Consider the following 18,559-nt stretch of genomic DNA (forward strand, 5'->3'; position numbering starts at 1 on the left):
GGTGTTTCGTTCTCTCCTGGCGCCCCAGCCGTAGGCCCCCGCTAGCAGCGCTACTGCAGCCCGCCTCCGGGCCCTTGCAGCGCGGCGTGTCTGAGCGCTGGGAGCAGCGCGGGATGGGGGAGGGGCCGGGGCGCAGTGTCGCGCGGCTCGGGGCAGGGGGGGCAGCGCCGAAGGAGGAAGCGGCTCTCGGGCTTCCGTTGCGCCGCGCGCCCGCTGCGCTCCACGGGCTCGCGGCGCCCGCCCGCAATTACGGAGGGCGGCGCGTGGGCGGCCCTGGGCGGGGCCCTACCGCGGCGGCCCCGCGACTGCTTCCGGCTCAGAGGGGAAAGGGGGGGGGGCGGCGCGAGACGCTATGGCGATGACGCGGGGGCGGCGCGCGATGCTGGAGAAAGAAGCTGCCGCCCCGGAGCCGCCCGCGGGCGCTGCCGCCTCCGAGGAGGAGGAGGAGGAGGAGGAGGCGCCCGAGGAGGTGACCTTCGAGCGGGCGAGAGCCGCGGCGGAGACCGAGCGGAGACGCGCCGGGGAGACAGCGCGGAGGTAACAGCCCGACCCGGCCGGAATCGCCCCGCTTAGGCCAGACCCCGCCCCCGCTCCCCTCGCCGCGCCGCGCCTTCCGAGGGGGAGGCTGACACCCCCCCTCCCCCCCCCGCGGGGAGCCGCTGAAAGCCACGAGCCGCAGGGGGCGGGGCTGGGAACCGTCGGAACGGGCCGGCGCGCGTGCGAGCCGAGCGTGCCCGCGCGACACGCTGCTGCGGCGGCCTCTGTCGCCGCCCGGGTTACGCTGCGGGGCGCCCCGGCCGCTGCCCTTCAGGCGCGGGGTCGTCTGGCTGGCGGGCGCTCACGCGCATGCGTGGCAGTGCCTTGGGCCCCGGCCGGGCCCCTTCCGTTCAGAAGTCCCCAGTGGCAGCCGGGCCGGAGCTTCCCCGGGGCGCTTAGTCCTGGGCCTTTCCCCTGCCCGGCGCTGCCCCCGCTTTGCGGGGCCCAGGCGTAGCGCCCGGTGGCTGGGCTGTGGAGTCGTGAGGCGCCCGAGTCTCTGGCGTGCCCTGGGTAGGGACCCTTTGCGGCGTTTCACAGGTATCAGCTCTGGCCTGAAAAAATGTCAATAAATGGTTTAAGGTTAAAATTTAAGGCAGCGGTTCTCAGACTCTTTTTTTTTTTTTTTTTTTTCAAGTGAACCACTTGAAAATTGCCGAGGGTCTCAGCGGACCGCTTGGTGAGCTTTCCAAAAGTTGTTCGGACCATTCTGTAGCTCACGGAAGCTTATGCTCGAATAAATTTGTTAGTCTCTAAGGTGCCACAAGTCCTCCTGTTCTTTTTGGACCATTCGCTGACTGTTGTAAAGCACTGGGGGGGGGGAGGGGGGGTTATATAGCGCTTTTATCCAACTAATAATTGGTTTTTTTGTTCTACCCATAAAAGCACGGCTTCCGTTTTAATCTCAGCAGTCTTACTTTTCTAATGCAATGGACGTGTCCTCTCTCCCCCGCCACAGCAGCCCCCGAGCTGGGGGGGGAAGGAGGGCTGTCTCTCTCCGGCAGCCGCAGTCCTGGAGCTGGCGAAAGTCGCTTCTTTCTCTGGCTGCCTCAGCCCTGCAGGTCCTAGGTTCCCCCCACCCCCTTTTCTCACGCCGGTGCCCCTGCCATCTACCCCCTATTCCCTCCAAGGCCGCCACCACCACCTCTGTGCGTCTTCTCCAGGGTCCAGACACCTAATTAGTGGAGCCATGCTGCCCCTTCAGCCTCTCGTGTGTGGCCACCCAGGCACACATCTTGGAGGGAACTATCCGCACACCACCTGAATGGAGGATGTCCGCAGACCACAGTGTGAGAACCTCTCTGATTTAAAAAAGAAAAGGAGTACTTGTGGCACCTTAGAGACTAACAAATTTATTTGAGCATAAGCTTTCGTGAGCTACAGCTCACTTCATCGGATGCATTCAGTGGAAAATACAGTGGGGAGATATTTATACACACACAGAGAACATGAAACAATGGGTTTATCATACACACTGTAAGGAGAGTGATCACTTAAGATGAGCCATCACCAGCGGGGGGGGGGGGGGGGGGAGGAGGAAAACCTTTCATGGTGACAAGCAAGATAGGCTATTTCCTGATTTAAAGTGATCTCTCCTCCTTTCTTTTCTGCACTGGTCAGAACATCTTTCAAGAGCAGGAGAATGAAGCCCAATAGCATCATGGGAGATTCTGCTGGGCACACCGAGGATGTTGGCCTACCTGTACAGTGATCCCCTCTAAAAGCAATGCATATAAAGTGGTGGCACTATAATTAACCAATTGATCCATGTTTTAGGTGCTTTAACTATAAAGATTCCTCTTTGATTTCAGCTTCTACCTGTTTGCTAACCACATGTGATGGAATCTTTTTTTTTTTTTTTTTTTTTTAATTACATATGTGCTTGCAGGAAAATTTAACTTACAAACACCACATATGTTGTGTTTACACCTTTCTTGCATTATGAATTCAGACCAGTTCTCCAATTTGTCAAGGTTATTTTGAATTCAATTCTGTCCTCCAAAATGCTTGCAACCCTTCCCAGCTTGGTGTCATCTGCAAATTATATAAGCATACGCTCCCCTCTCATTAATGAAAACATTGAATAGTTGCAGACCGACGACTCACTTCTGTGGGACCCCACTAGATGTGTCCTCCCAGTTGGATAGTGAACCATTTATGAACTACTCTTTCAACCACTTGTGCACCCACCTTACAGTAATTTCATCTAGACCATATTTGTGGGGGTCTGGCCTGGTGTGGGCAGCCAGGGGCTGGGGTGTGGGCAGCCGGCCAGGTGTTAACGGTTAAGGTCAGCTAACATTTTACATCCCTAATTGCAGTGTATAAGTCCCTTTGTGAATCTAGCCCTTTTCCATTTTGTTTGACTTGGAGTAACTAAGGTGTGGGTGTTGTTCTAAGCTAAAAACACAGTGAGGACAAGCAACTTCAGTTTTAGCAGTGAGGCAAAGGCCTGAGAATCTTTCCCTGAAATAAGATTGGGGGCAATGGGCTCATTGTTTGTGCCAAAGTAGAGTAGTACAAATTGGTGTGTAATGGTGACACTGTGTGTGTGTGTTTCTGTATATGGAACAACAGTAGATCTGCTGCCTAATAGCTTTTGTTGACAATTTATTGGTTAGTATTTAAAATGCTATTTTACTATGCCTTCAATAGTTTGTGTACATTAAATGATAGTTTACTATAGAAACTGTATTATCTAACTACAATGGAAGGAGACTAATAAAGAAATAACACCATCCTCATTCGGGGTTTTGCATTCAATAGCCCTTTGGTTTAACTCTGTAGAACGCTTTTCCAAACTAGAAAAATATCTTGTTTTATTTGTGCCCGAATTTTAAAATGGAGATTTCACAATGGTAACAAATAGTGATGGAACTAATCAAAACTGGCTGCCCCGAAGCTGGAGATGGGGAAAGCTAGCAAATTGCAACAGTGAACCTTTATACATCATCATTTGCTTCCCTTGCACCAGAGGATGGGGAAAGGTAGAGATAGCAGATTGTGACGAGCATATCGGCATGTCACAATTTGCTACCTCCGGACCCAAAGATGCAGAAAGGCAGAGGCAGCAAATTGTGATGGTAGTAGTTTGTAACATTGTACCAGCGCTGATCTACATGGTCTCTCCTCCCCACAGGGACAGGGAGCTGCTGAAGGAGAAGCGGCGGCGGCGAGAGGAGCTCTTCAAAGAGCAGAAGGTAAAGAGGGCCCGCTTGGGCCAGGCCAGGTTGCCTCGCCTTGTACTTTGTGATCGCAGGTCCTGCTCAATGAGGGTGCCAGGCTGCTGCAAGAGAGATGAAGCCTACAAGCCAAGAGGCATCCTTGTTTGCCATGAGCCTGGATGATGAGCCCCCTCCCGAGGACAGTGTCTCTCATGACAGTGCGGGAGTGGAAGAGCCTTTACTGCAAAGTCCATTCAATGGGGCCAGGTTATCAACAATTCTGGTTAATATCACCACTCTGCCGGAACCAATCCCGCCCCATCCACTGTAGTGTGAATGGGATTTGGCTGTTGGCAGCCACATGCCACTTCGTGAAAAGCAAGGCCCTGGCTGCAAGTAGGGAAGGAAGCCCTGAGAGCCCACCACAGGCAGGTTTGGGGGAGTAGGGTAAGGCAAGGAAGCACAGGGAGTGCACAGGCGATAAGGGCCTGCAGGCTGGGAGGCTGTGGTCAGGGCAGTAGCAGGGATGGGGGCTGTAGCCCAGATGCCATAGCTGCACGGTACCTCTCCCTGCATTCTCCAAGTTGTGCCCTGCTGGGGGCCTGAACCCAAGGAAAACAAGCACGCTGAGCACTGACCCCTGGAGGCTGCAGGGGGAAACAGTATTGTGCAGCTCTATGGGCCTCCAGTGCCCCCACTGCTGCTTTGCCTGCAGGTAGGTTTGCAGAGGGTAGTCAGGGAAAGCACATTCTAGCACTTGCTTCCCTTATTGGCAACTGCCAGATAATGGTAAGTTTTTGCTGGCAGCTGAGGGGTTGCTAATAAGCAGACTCTACTGTACCAAGATATATAAAATCTATGGCTGTCTGAACTCGACAGCTGGGTGGGCTGGGTAGCTACCATCTATCACCACTTATTTATTTCTTCAAGAAGGAGCTAAGCCCCCGGAGCTCTAGGAACCAATTGGAACCCATGGGTCTATTCAAAACTACTTACCAGTAGCCGAGCCCAGAGTCCCACACGAACGATCTGCATAATCTACTTACAGCAGTACTCTTTGTAGTAGAGTAGACGGGACTGAATTTGCTGGAGCTTGTAAGAATAACCCACCTTTTTTTTCCCCCCAGTTTACAAGTGATTTTTCACAAAGAGTTGAAGTTAACCAAATTTTTGAATATTTGTTGACATTGGTATTTTGACAAGTTCAAAAATATGTAGAACAGCTTTGCTGTCATCAAATACTGTCTTGAAAAGGAACGTTAGATAAACCACGAGTTGTAGCCATTAAAGCATTTTCTTAATTTTCTTTAGAAGACAAAATTACTTCCTGAAAACGTTCTAGAGGAGTTAACTTCAGGACCACAGATTAAGTAAGTATAAGTAGTGACCTAATGCACAAAACAGTGCCCCAATTTTATTAGGACTGAGCTGTATTTTCTGGCTTGCAAAAAAAAAATCAGCAGTAATAAAGAATCTGTGGTTGGAACTTTGATGATGGGTGGGCAAGAACAGAATGCATTTCTCTCTCCTGTAACTGTATTGACTCTGCGGATCTGAGAGTAAGAGGTTTCTTCACACTCGCTTTTCTAATGATACTCACGTTATATCTTTCCAGATATGGTTACAATCGGAAAACTGGCTATGTAAAAACGTCATGTTGCTTAGATTGTTTCTCTCTCTCTGTGTCTTTAATAATGAACTGTGTTGTTGCAAGAGGATGGTTTATGGCATTAACAGGATTGTGCATGTGCAATTGTAGCTTACTGTTTAAGGTATTTTTGAACATCCAACAGCATACTGACACTAAAAGACAAAGTTCTAGTAGGGTTACCTAGGTTGTTCCAATCCCCATCTAATCTTTAAGGCTCAAGATCATATACAAAAATAATTATTTGAAAGTCTTTATTCTATTTAGGACTCTGTAAATATTGTAAGGAGTTATAGACATTTTAAAGTGCATAACTGTGAATAACCACAGACTGATGGGCTTTTTCCTAAATGTGAAGAATGTTTCTAAACAAACTTTCTCATTCCCTCCTAAGCAACAATAACCTGTCTGACACAACCAAACAAGGTAAGATATAAACTTTTTATGTTAATTTCTTTTTATGATGTCCCAAACATGAGTCCATTCTGTGTTAGAAATAGCTGCTGTAAGATTGTTCTGTGGCGCTGCAATCCCTGGTGATAGTGAAACCTGAATTTAACAATTACTGATTACTGCAACCTAGCAATTCTAACTTCCTCTCTGACTCTCCTTTCTTCAGGAGTTATCAGTGTTGGCCCTAGTTCCATTTCCTCTGTTTTGAGAGGCCTGCTGTGCAAGTGCTTGATTCAAAATACTCAGTGTTTGAAGAAACTTTTAGCATAGACAGAACAGCTTGGAGAGCTGGACAGCCTAAATAAAGAAGAGGGATCGGTGAAAGACAACCAGGTTTTTCTGGGTGACCCAACAGTGGAAGGCATTCATTTGTATTTGCATCTTTGTAATTCTCAGAAATGACCACAACCATAAAACAGCCTTTACTAATGCACTTGTTATCTTCCTTGATTCTTGGAGCAGTGTGTTCCGTATTCTTAGGGCACTGTAGAAACAGAGGAGAAACTTTTCACCTCATCAAAACCAAAATCCAGGGCACTCACAAAGACATAAATGTGTAGTGCTATAGTCCCTTTCGTGTGCATATCTCAGTTGTTTTACAAATATAATTTCACAACCTCCTGTAAGCTATGTAAACATTACCCCCAATTTTATATCTTCATAATGCTTTAGAAACAATAATGGAGTTGAACTCTAGCATTTCTTGAGAAATCAGTCTTCGTGAGTGGTGCTTAATTCTCTATGATACAGGGAGTGAAGCCAACCTTGGACTGTATTTTAGGACTCCTTGGGCTATGCTCAGCCATTGTGCTATATTACAGGCTGTCTCATCTCTACAGCTTCATTGTTCACTTTCACTATTGGAAGACTTGAAGTGCTAAATACTGATCCAGCCATGTTTTGTCTCTTGCTAAATAGCATTGATTCTTGCCTCTCATCCTTTCCCGTGACCCAGCCATAGCAATGATTCCCTCTCGCTTCCCCCCCCCCCCCTTATTGTTCAGGAAGGTAGCAATTAAGCTCTGATATCACATGTAAAGGTGTGTCCTCCAAAACCTGTTTTGTCCTCAACGAGGCCATTTGGGCAGAGAGTACTGCATACTCTTACTGTATGAGCTGCTGTGACTAGAAATGTGTTTGGTTCAATCAAAGACCTATGAATTGTTTTTTTCAAAGGCCTACTTATGATCAGTTTCACTTACTATCTGGGGATTGACATGTGTGTGGAAACTGTGTGACTGTCTTGCATCTATTTTAGGTGAAAATCGAGATGAGTCTGAAAATAAGAAAGAAGAATGTAACACGGGACAGGACAACAGAGGAAACAAACCGATCGTTAGGTATGATGATAAGTAGCTCCAGTTCAATTAAAGTGATACTGTGGTCAAAATCATAAAGGGCTTGAACTCACTCTATTTTGAGATCAAACTTCTACCCCTCAGTCATGTCAGTTTGACCCAAGCCATGCTATGCGAGTGAAAGATGTGGGATACCTCTTTCCTGCAGCACAATGCTTTTTCAAGGATAAGGAGAGGAATACTTTTTTTTGTCTTATTAAGGTGGGGGCTTTGAGATCCCCACACTTTCATGCACCCCGTATCATTCCTCCCTGACATCCTTTTGATGCAAGCCAAAAGTGGTCTCCTGAAAAGAATGCATTTTAGCACCTCCCACACCTGTGCTATTTTTGAAGTAATATGTGGCTGAGTAGGTTTTACAATGAAACTACACTATGAATGTGTTGCATTTGGTCTGTACTTAGAGGCAGTATGCTCAGCCAACAGACAGGAGCAGCAGAGGATATGGAATAGTGAGAGGCGCGCTCTGGAGGGAAATGTGTGCCTTTTGGTAATAGAGGGCAAAGATAAACGTGCTAAAAATTGCTGTTTGGACTGAGTGTCTCTCAACAATCCTGTGAGTTTCCTTCTCCGTTTTGCCAGGAGCTTCAGGACACCGATAATTCCTCCTCAGCCTCCAGGGAAAACTATGCCCAGAAAGTCTGCATGGATTCCCCTAGTCATTCTGAGTGCTGCAGGGAGATCTCAGATTTCATCTGCAAATATAGAAAAGAAGGGTTCAGGTTCCTGCACTATGCATCTGACCTGGCTATCATGCTGTACAACAGTAGTGAGGGATTAAAATGATGCCTCATGGGCAGTGAAGTCCCCTTGCTGGAAGCAGTGGGATAAAGCCTTTGGAAGAAAACAGAAGGATCCCACAGACAAAATTATCAAAATTATTCAGACATGGTCTAAGCATCCAACTGGTGATATGAAAATAGTTGGCACTGGCTTTTGGCAGGAATATTTTTACACTCCCACAACTTTAAATGCAGAGACATCATTTTTGAGGCTGTTGAACTCCAGGGAAAGGTGTGTATGAGAGACTTGCTGGTATGAGTTCTCCATGCTGGCATAATATAGCAATACTCTTGTATTTCACCAAAACATTTTTGTTCTAATGAAGTTGAAAAATATTACGAGTGGAACATGGCTTAGGAATTAGAAGCCAGTAAAAGCATATCTTATAGCAAGATGTTGGCCAGAACATACACTGTTTGGGGGTTTTAAACAAGTGACTGTTTTTTAACTAGATTGAAAGGAAGCTATATGGCTGTGCGCTTAAAAGACCAAGATCTAACCAACCAGCATGAAAAAATGGCGAAAGACTTTGTACGGAGTCATCTATATGGACCAGGCACCAACCGAACAACTGGTAAAGTCACTCTTCCAGGTGTAATTCTGTATTTTTTTGATCTGCCTCTGTCACTAACTTTTCCTTTTTTTTTTTCTTTCAGCAAACCAGTTCTTTTCTTTTGCGAACAAGAAGAATCCAGTTAAAAAAGCTGCAGTTCAGTTTGTGAACAAATCTTGGGGTAAGTGTAGTGAACCCAAAATGCTTTGTTTTATATTTAAAATGTGCAAAAATACCTGAGTATGATAAATTCCTCAGCTAAAGCGAGGAAAAAAATTAGTCACAGAGGGGTTTGGTTAACCCTACACAATCTGGAACAGTGTACTTCAGATTTCTAAATATTAAACTAAATAACTACTGTAATAGCCTTTTGTTGAAGGGAAGGCTAAACTGTCTAAGCTCCATGCAACATGATGTTGTTTAGGTTTAAGACAACAGTAGGTGGAGCAATTTAAATGTCCTGATATTCTGTTTTACTATAGTCAACATTTTGAAAACTAAAGCGCTGAACCTGCAACCAGGCTTATAAGAATAGTGCTTAAACACGTACACTAGTGTTTCTATGAGCAGGGCTCAAATTTCCTTTATTAAGTGTTGGGTAGAATCTGCCACTTAAACAAAATGGATTCAGTATTAATGTAAAGCTAGCACTTGTGTTCATACACATAGGCTTAGTAATATAAAACCTCTTTCTTTCAAACTGCTGGTCAAAGCGTGTTTTCTTGATTTGTGAATGTTCAGTATAGCACAGGATGGAGTTTGCTTATCAACATGGTATTGAGTTCACAATGTTCTCGCAGTAAGGATGTTGAGGCCCTGAACTTATCTTTTTTTGGCATAGGTGGTCATTTAGTGTGAAAGTCTTATTATTTTTCAGCCCTTTAAAGTTGGAGATGTCTAGGAAAAAACTATAGGATTTAGTAGTGTGGGGGGGGGGGAAGAGGATTAACTAAATGTGTACAAAACAGTACACACCAATCTCAAAGAAAGCAACAGAAGTTGGAGTTTGTGTGTAATACAGATTTAAAATATCCCTCAATCTAGCAGTTGAAATACAGTACTCACATGTGGGCTTCAAAACAGAAGAAAGCAAGGTAGCTATTTTATTTAGATAAAATACTATTCAGAAGTCACAAAAGGCAAAGTATCTTTGCTCCTATTGTCCTTTGCACCAGGATTTTGACATTCTTGAAATGGCACAGTAGAGTCAAGTGAAACGCTTCGCAGCAAAGTCTTCAGACATTGTACATGCTGAGGCAGATGGTTTTCTATACCACCAAATTGTTCCTCATGCTTAACATGGAGCCCCTTTTACAGCATTGCAGAATAAACTGGATGAAAAACACTCAGTGCTATGTAGTCTTTTAATTAAAACTTTCCAAATTGAAAGCTCCCTGGACATACCCCAGAACCTGCAGCCTAATACTACATTTTCTTTGCTTTTTAGGGAAAAAGCAAAAACAGAAAGCTAAGCAGTTTAAAAAACACTGGATGTCTACAAAGATGGGGGCTTCTGTATGAAGAAAAAAAAAAACCTCAAAGATCAACACCAAGGAAAATGCTGGCTTTATATCAATTTTTTGCTTGTTTGTAAAGCTCCTATGTTTCACTTGGTACTATACAGGTTATATCAGAAAAATATAAATTGGTATAACTGCTTTAAAATGGGTGTGTGGTCAAGCGGCTGTCTCTTGCAAAGACATCACTGAGTAAACATGTTTAACTTTTAAAATATGGCCAGGAGCCACCTTATCTGTCAAGAGATGTGTCTGAAAGGTATATTTTTATTTGTTAGGCTACAGACTTTTTTTTTGGTTCTCTAGTGTTTAGTGATGTGGGAAAAACCTGCAAAGTTAAAGGTGAAATCAGTCAATGGATAGTTTTTTTTAAAATCAATATCCAGCTGACACTCATCCTGCAACCTAAGAAGTTTGCTTGTTATCAAAATGTAGCTCTTGTACATTATACCATAATTAACAATAAAACCTATTAAGTACATCATCTTACTACATAAAAGTGTTGTGTTCACCTGCTGGATGTTGTTTTCTGGAAAGCAGAGCCTTGCTCTGGCTGGCCCACCATCTAGAAGGCTCTTGTGCCCCTTGCCAAGGGCACCCGCTATTCTGAAGGGAGCCTTCCTTATCCAAGCTGCAATCAATGGAATGGTACCTGAGGTCCCAGGATAGGGCATTTGAATCAGCTGTGATGCTACCACTCCACAATGCTTGAGTTTTGCCTTCAGGAACCTTCAGCTTCACAAGGGCAGGCAGTTTGTCATGACTGCATATTACCCACCTGGCCTTGTGCTTTTTCTATTATCTCAATCAAATTACAAGGCAAGAATTGCTTCTGTACAGTGCCTACCACAGATTTCCCCTACTTCAGCTTAAATGAAATGAGTTAAAAGGTTGTAAGAGCACGCATAAGGTAAATTTAAAAACAGCAGTCACCTAAAGGATTAAGTCTCCCAGAGCAGGATTTTCATATGGGGAATTTGAAGCAAGCTGTCAGCAGGTGACTGCAAAGTGCTGAAGCCAGTCTTCATAAAACAGCCATCAGAATGAACTTCAGCAGCAACTCAGTTGTGAGCTCAAGTTTTATGTTTACTTGCTTCAAGCTCCCATACAGAGCACTTCTTTATAGAAAAGGGCCAGATTCTCAGCCCTCAACTTTTCACAAATCCAATATTCCACCGCCCCCCAGGGTTAGGAGCAAACTATATGCCCTAGCACGTTAACCTTTTGCCATGTTGAAAGTTGCTCTCTCCCTCAGGCAGTTGCTAATCCATGGCAATATTCCTGCCTTATCTAATAAAGGTACTGTCAAGCTGTTTTAAAGCAAAATTATGTGGGTAGTTTACTAGAATTGTTAACAGAAGCTGCACTAATGGCTTCCTATGATATTCTAGGTGTGAATTAGCTGCCTCCCATTTGCTGGTATAGTACCTGATTTTAATAAGACTGCATAATTAGCAGCCCTACCAGTTCCTGCCTTCAGAAATTTATTGTTCTGCAATTAGAGATGGATTGAGCACTCTGTTACCTGAATATAGTTAGCAAGTTGACAGTGTCCCCTAGGGTGATGACAATAGCACTGGTCTTCAGCTGACTCACAGCATTGCTTTAGAGGCTTTCTGTAAAGCTGCTTTCAAGTTGAGTATTCACTCTTCAAATTCTCTTTTAGTACTCTACCTTACCTGGAGTAGTTTGTTTCTGTTGCTACTGGGGGCTGGACCTTGCCCTTTAATCACACTTCTTGCTTTTTGATGTGTGCCTTCTGAGACTGTATAGCTTTCTTGCTGACTAATGTAAGTACTACAGAAAATAAAATCTAGAGGCTGATGACTTCCATTCCCTTTTCTGAAATCTAGTATCAGTGCTTTTTGGGTCTGATTAAAGTAAATCTTGTATTTTAGGGCAAGTAGGAGGTTGAAAGCATTTCCTTGGTGGCTCCCTCAGAGCACTTCACAAATTGTTGATGCATTCAGCTGAAACTTCAGTCCACTAGCCAGAGCCCAAAGACTGGGAAAGTTGGACTCTACCCCAAGCAACGAAAACATCTTTAAGCAGGCAATATTTTGCTCATGAGAAAGCAGTTTTAAGCTATTTTAACTTTCTACAACCACATGCTGCTTCTGCCCTGTACATAACTGAAGTGCTCAATTCACATTAGTTTCAAAAGCTAGAACACAAAGTAGAATCAGTGTAGCATACAAATCCATGCTATTAATATCTGTAGAAGTAAGTTTTTAATGGCTGGTTAATTATGATATCACTACATTTTATTGCAATATAGTACTCATTTAAGCACTTTTAAAAATGCAAGGTGTACAAAGATTAAATTAAGACTGTAAATTGACTAATATTTGGTTTTTATATAAATAGAGGTCGTAACCACACTGTGACATGTAATACTGTTATTATACAACAGTTAAACTGGTGAGTCTATAACAGAAGTTGTCTGTAGTTAAACAAAGAAAGTTGAAAAGACCATGTTAAAACAAAAACTACTAAGATCAACAGGTAGGGATTGTAAGTAGCAACAACATATTCACTCAGCTCCTGAGTATTTCAAGTTTTACAGTACACATTAAAAAATATTTCTTCCCATCAACACTATATATCCAAACTGTCAGGTGTTTATGCATTTTGCAAGTTACACTGATTGAACTATGTAATAATGAGGGTGGAAGGCTGGCAAGTCATCCTGCTTGAAGTTTACATCACCCACATGCTAACACATCCACAACATTTTCTATTCTTCTGTCCCACCTCATGGTGGTAGGATTTTTGGTTTGTTTTGAACAATCATTTAAAGAATTTGTAACTGTCAATTTGGATGTCTGACATTATCAGTGATACTTTTAACTCTTAGACAACTAAGAGGTTAAAGATGGAAAATTTCTCCTAACACTAAGTTAGAAAATCATTTGCATCATGCTGTAAACTAGGAAGCAACATAAAGCGACAGACCTGTCCTTAGTACATAATTAAAAGATCCAAGATCCAAATTCCAGTCAGCAGAGCTGATATACCTCCATGTTGAATATGCCACAATACATACTTGAAATCTTCAAATGGATAGCTAGTGTAGATAGTCTTCTACTGTGGCAAATGCACATGATCCAATTCCCGAACGCGCCATCAATCCTAGACACTGTGAAGCCTGTCCCATTGCTAGGGCAAGTGGTGGCTGCTTTGGCAGATTGTGGGTCTCTGAAAAGATTCAACAATGCAGATGTGTAATAGATCTTTAAAAATTTAGAATGCAAATCACTTTCTAGGACACAGTACTAGGAATGGAGTTGGCACACACCAAAGATCTACCCAGTTTCACACATTGTAAGCCTTTCAACTATACAGTAACAAACTTTGAATCTCTAATTTAGGCAGGTTTGTATGTATAATACAACATGCACATTTCATAACATTACTAATTGTTTGAAATAGTTAGCCTGTTGAATTTCCTTTGTGCATGAGGTTTTTGATATTTATCAAAAGATAAGTCTTGCTGTATGATTAACTGTGGTTGCCTGTAAGTCATTATTTACCAAGTTATCACAGAATGGTTTCTGATACTGCAGCGTTACCTATACATGAAATAATTGCACTGCAATCAACTACTACTGTAGTAATTGGAAAAACTGCTGACTTTAATGGTGAAACGCGTATGTATATACGCGTCAGCTCTGAGAGAAGCGAAGCAATATAGTTGTGGCACAAATACCGTGAGTGAGGACTTTGACCCCCAATACCAGGGTTTTATGATAAATTACTGCAAAAGCAACATCACAGAATTTTATTCTGTTTCTCTTACTGACAGTGCTCTGTCAGTAAGTCACTGGTTTGATATAATCTGTTAGTTTTGGGGGGGTTTTTGGTTGTCCATTGTGCCATGGGCCTTCAACATTCAAGTCTGTCAAAACTCTGGTTTATGGATTTTGTATCAGTTTATTTCAGGTACTTCCATTAATACAGGTACAGTGGTTATGCAACTACACATATTGCAGAATACACAGCCCTTTGCAAGAGTCTAGGGAATGCAATGTCATTTGTGCTTACAGCACCACTTACCTGAATAAACATGCCATGAAGCAAAAAGCATAGACTTACCTAGTATTGCACTATTAAGAACAGAGCACACAGGTTCTCTCTGTATTGGATCAAGCTGGTTTCCAACTGGACTGCTCCAAGGATCCGAATATGCAAGTAAACTGAATGCATCCTGTTGGAAAATTAGTGTTCAGTTTTGTTTTCTATCTAAAACTTACACAGCTATATCCAGTTAGTACAGACATAAAAGCTATTTTCCTCATTCATTCTAATCTAGAACTAAAATTTAGCTGTCTGCTATACGAGAGGCTGCAAATGCACTTTGTTAATAAATTAGCATACAGGGCTACCGTATGATTAGGGCATGTGCCCAATACTATAGTTAAGAAAACTGAGCGCATGCCATTTAACCCAGCAACCTGCAACTTCATAATATTAGAAAAACCTAAAAAAGTTAATTTTCAATGTGTGAAAAGGTGACTTAGATGAAAAGTATTTGGTGACAAGGAGAGCAAAAGAGATTTAAAAACTGTATAATAGAGTTCTTGTTTCAGCTAGCAAAACTCAGTATGGTTTTTGTATGGGAATTACTTTCCACCACAGTCTCGCGTAACTATAAAAAGCAGCTGGAGAAATTATGAGGAAAATAACTGCCAAAAAAAAAAAAAACCACACCTCTCTGCACTTCCCGCCCACCCAGAGAGAGCAACCATTACATCACATTTCAGGTATATGTATTCTCCCTTGACATAACACTCCATGTTCTGCTGCTTGACTGGGTCCAGTGTTTATCTTACCAGAACTCAAAATGGCACCTACGTAGTCCACATTCTAGATTTATTGGGAGGCACCTACATGATTTGTTGTATGTGAGGAGGAGACTGTGTGCCTAGTATTTTTAAATCTAGGAATTTTAAAAAATGAATTTTTAACATTTGTCACTTCTTATTGCCAGAGTAATGTTCACCTTATAAAACTGCTGTACATAAGATGGGAAGCCATGCTCCTCAGAATAGAAAAATATTGCAATAGCTCTTCTCATTTTCATGAAAAAAAAAAAAGGGGAGGCAAAAAACTAGCTTTGGTTAATGCAGCAGATCTTGCTAAATTCCATTTGGAAGTGCAGTCACCAAAAATACTAACGTAAAATATTGCCATACCTTTAGCATTTTCTTATTTGTTGTGTTTTTGCCACATTCTCTCCTTAGCTGTTCACTCATTGCCTGCAATTCTCTTCCAAAATGGATCATTCTTTCAATGGCCGCCTGGCTACCTCCACAGAGCTGTCGTCTTAACTGATTTGAATCAACTTCTGCAAGAATGACAAATCATCATCACTAATACAATATGGCAGTACAAATGTACGCTAATAAGTTTCTGCCAACTGATTAATTCATGTAATCAGGAGCAAATATGTGATATCTCAAAATGAAAGCAATTCAGGACCAGGATTCTTGGCACAATGTGCCTGGTGTACAGCACACAGCTGTGGAGACCTTTAATTACTAAAGCCTCTACCTACAGAAATTGCATTAGTTTAACAGATTTAATTAAAATGGCCAAAAACCTCATGCATCTTGCATTGGAGTAAATATAATGACAAGCTGAACTGCTATAAGGCAGGTTCAAAAATCAAGAGTATCCAAACAGGATCTTGCACTGGTTTAAAGACACTTAGTTAAACTCGTGCAACACTGTGCATAGACTAAGCCTAATGAGGAAGCCTATTCTCTACTGGGGGGGGGGGGGGGGAACCATTCTAGTTGCCTGTTCACATTAGCACCTGGCATTACAAATTCTGAACTGTCAAAACGAGGTTAACAGATCAGACATTGCTACAGAGCTAACCCCAGAAACATACTTTATGTCTGCAAGTCCACTGTCACTTCATAGTTATTAGGAATCTACAGGACCCTTGGGGAAAAAGCTAAAAATAGTACAGCAGGCATAACTCTCAACTAATCTTAAATCTCAGATCACAAAAGGGTACTGGCTAAAAACTGGAGATTTTTTAAATCTTATTTGAGCATTACAAATTGGAACAATTACAGGTGACAGTACTTCCCACTTCCAATACTTTCCACCAAGGGATTTCAAAGCACTTTATGAACATTAATCAATTTCAACATGTTATGAGATTAGAGTTATCCCTATTTTTACAGATAAAGAACCTACAGTATGGAGAAGTTTGCTGATTTATCAAGATTACACAGGCAGCTATGGAACAGAATTAAGATCTCCAACTCGGACTTGTGCTTTAGCCACAAAGCCATCCTCCCTATCTTTTTAAAAATAGTCTAGTCTGTACATAACTTGCTTGTGATAATAAGGTCTAGCTTTTAATAGTGTCCAACAAATTGTAAGTCATTTTTACCATAATTATCTTAGGTAACTGAACTGTCACCTCCAAAACAGATCTCTGGTTACTTCAATCACACACACACACACTACAGAGAAACTGGAAAGAGTTCAACAAACAAAATATCATAAAATAGTTCTCAAACTGTGGGGTGTAAAGTATTCTGGGTAGTCCAAGAAGCCACATTCTTTTACAGAAGTGAAACACCCACGAGTCTTGAAGCAGCGATGTCTGTTGCTAGCTGGAGCCCAGTCTAGGACTTCATTTTCCAGAGGCTGTAAACAACTAAATTAAAAAAAAAAAAAGCAACTCTGTGCCCTGTGCAGCTGTTTCATGTCTATCACAGAAAGCCTCTGTGGAAAAGGCTGCAAGAGAGTAAAGAAGTGGTTTTTCCAAACACAAACCAGATCTTGTTATTCAGTTTCAGCAATGTAATACACAGGGTAAGACTGGGGGAATTCAGATGACTCTTGTTCAGTGCTGGGTCCAGAAGTACTGTGTTGAAACAATGACCTAATGTTAGTTTACTAGGGAAGCTGCAGAACAGCATTAGTGTATGCTCTGAGACTGGAGTGGTTTCAAAGATCTTTTTAAGAACTGTTGTACTCTGAAAGTTTACAAAAAAACCATACATTTGTCTTATTTTAAGTAAAATGTTTTTTCCAACATTCAGTCCTGCAAATACAGGAATTGATTGTCAAGATGGATTCTCTCTCTCACACATGACCAGTATGAAAGATTTAGCGAGGCCAAATTATGGCCTATTTACACCTGTGTAACCCTCAATGTCTTCAGTATGGTTTCACAGGTACATCTGATAGGCCCTATAATTGAAATTTAGTTAACTTTCTCTTAGCTGTGCTGGCTCTAAAAGAAGCTGTTAAAACTTATCTGTCACTAAAGTCAACAGGTATGAATGAACACAGAACAGATCTGATGAGTAAGACAGACAGCCATTTTTACATAGAGTATAGTCCTACCTTAAAATGTAGCTAAGTCAAATGGGGAAAATATTAAATCTCTCTTTGGTTGGAAGCAGAACCACTTCAATCTCTTATCAACCCTTCTTGTCTCTGTCCACAGGGAAAAGAAGATTGTCCCAAAACATCTTCCCGATACCTTGGGTTCCTTGGTATTGGCCATTTTGGGGACCCCATCCTGAAATAAGTCTTTCCTAAACCCCCTCTTCTGGTCTTCAAACCACCACCCCCCCCAACCTCTCCAAGCTCATCAGATGCAAGCTGCCCACACACCAGGACACACCAACTCAAAGAAGCACCAGAACAAATGCAAAACCTGCAGACATATCCCCACTGCTACAACTATCAGCACACTTTTCCATACCCATGGGTCCCTCTACACATGCTTATCAAAACATGTGGTGTACCTCATCCAGTGCACTAAATGCCTCAGTAACAACTATGTGGGTGAAACCTCACAGATGATCACTACACTCTCGTATGAACTCACACAAGCAAAATTATAAAAGACAGACACCATATCACCGGTGGGTGAACACTTAAAACGATCACTTTCTGTCCTCATCCTCCAAGGAAACCTGGACAACACTTTCAAAGACAAGTCTGGGAGCTAGACACTAAAAATCATGGACTGAACCAAGTCACTAGATGCATGGCTTATTACAACGATCTGTAACCCACTAAACCACCTCTCCCGCCCCCCACCCTCCAAGCTGCTGCCCCTACTTCCTTTCCTCCCTATCACTGGAGAGGTGTTAAACTGGCCACCTCATCTTGACTGGCCCCTTGAAATATGTGTTAACTACTTATGCTAAACAATCTGTTCAAATCTTGTAGTTTCCCAGACCCGAAGAAGAGCTCTTTGAAAGCTGGTGTCTCACCAACAAAAGTTGGTCCAATAACAGATATTGGTTGTATTGCTATCAATCAATGTTGAGTTTTCAGGGAAAAATCAACTGCTAACATCAATGAACTAAACAAAAAGCAGGATAGTTTCCAACTGAAGTTATGTGCCGGCTTAAAATATCTATTACAACATTCCCCTCCCCTGCTTGTTGTCAGATTAACATCATGCCAGATAATAATGAGATTTACATATAGTACAATACTAGCAAAATGGAAAGTTAAGATTTCAGTCATGTCACTAATTTTTAATTTGGGAAGCATTGCAAGTA

At 42.6% G+C, this 18,559-nt stretch overlaps 2 protein-coding genes across 8 annotated transcripts in view; one reads left to right on the plus strand and one right to left on the minus strand.

Moving 5' to 3' along the window:
• Nucleotides 1-302: 302 nt before the first annotated feature.
• NOL7 (nucleolar protein 7) lies at nucleotides 303-18,342 on the plus strand. Of its 3 annotated transcripts, XR_006278987.1 has the most exons (9): nucleotides 304-537; nucleotides 3,674-3,734; nucleotides 5,010-5,068; nucleotides 5,741-5,772; nucleotides 7,058-7,139; nucleotides 8,393-8,514; nucleotides 8,597-8,674; nucleotides 9,941-10,102; nucleotides 10,213-10,489. XR_006278987.1 is itself a non-coding variant. In XM_038391393.2 (8 exons), the coding sequence occupies exons 1-8, from the start codon at nucleotides 353-355 to the stop codon at nucleotides 17,580-17,582; spliced, it is 714 nt and encodes a 237-aa protein (XP_038247321.1). In that variant the 5' UTR covers nucleotides 303-352; the 3' UTR covers nucleotides 17,583-18,342. The 3 variants fall into 3 exon arrangements, 2 of the variants coding, with proteins under 2 accessions (XP_038247321.1, XP_038247322.1); XM_038391393.2 differs by lacking the exons at nucleotides 9,941-10,102; nucleotides 10,213-10,489 and adding an exon at nucleotides 17,488-18,342 and having other exon boundaries at nucleotides 303-537; XM_038391394.2 differs by having other exon boundaries at nucleotides 9,941-10,489.
• Nucleotides 12,219-18,559, minus strand: part of RANBP9 (RAN binding protein 9) — a 70,281-nt gene continuing 63,940 nt past the window's right edge. For 4 of the 5 annotated variants that reach the window (XM_038391389.2, XM_038391386.2, XM_038391387.2 and 1 more), the window contains exons 12-14: nucleotides 15,206-15,357; nucleotides 14,106-14,217; nucleotides 12,219-13,208 (exon numbers count right to left, since the gene is read on the minus strand). In XM_038391389.2, coding sequence (XP_038247317.2) covers nucleotides 13,078-13,208; nucleotides 14,106-14,217; nucleotides 15,206-15,357 — 395 coding nt within the window. In that variant the 3' untranslated portion in view covers nucleotides 12,219-13,077. Of the gene's footprint in view, nucleotides 13,209-14,105; nucleotides 14,218-15,205; nucleotides 15,358-18,559 lie in introns of those variants that run through there. The other variant, XM_043508324.1, reaches the window with a different exon arrangement.

The sequence above is a fragment of the Dermochelys coriacea genome, chromosome 2 (assembly GCF_009764565.3).
Source record: "Dermochelys coriacea isolate rDerCor1 chromosome 2, rDerCor1.pri.v4, whole genome shotgun sequence".
Taxonomy (NCBI): Eukaryota; Metazoa; Chordata; order Testudines; family Dermochelyidae; genus Dermochelys; species Dermochelys coriacea.

Bases quoted from the DNA above. Each gene is read 5' to 3' on its own strand.
- NOL7 (XM_038391393.2), top strand. From the start codon at position 353: ATGGCGATGACGCGGGGGCGGCGCGCGATGCTGGAGAAAGAAGCTGCC. The intron at 5,069-5,740 runs GTAAGTATAAGT...TTCCCTCCTAAG, and splicing joins ACTTCAGGACCACAGATTAA to CAACAATAACCTGTCTGACA. The intron at 8,515-8,596 runs GTAAAGTCACTC...TTTTTCTTTCAG, and splicing joins AGGCACCAACCGAACAACTG to CAAACCAGTTCTTTTCTTTT.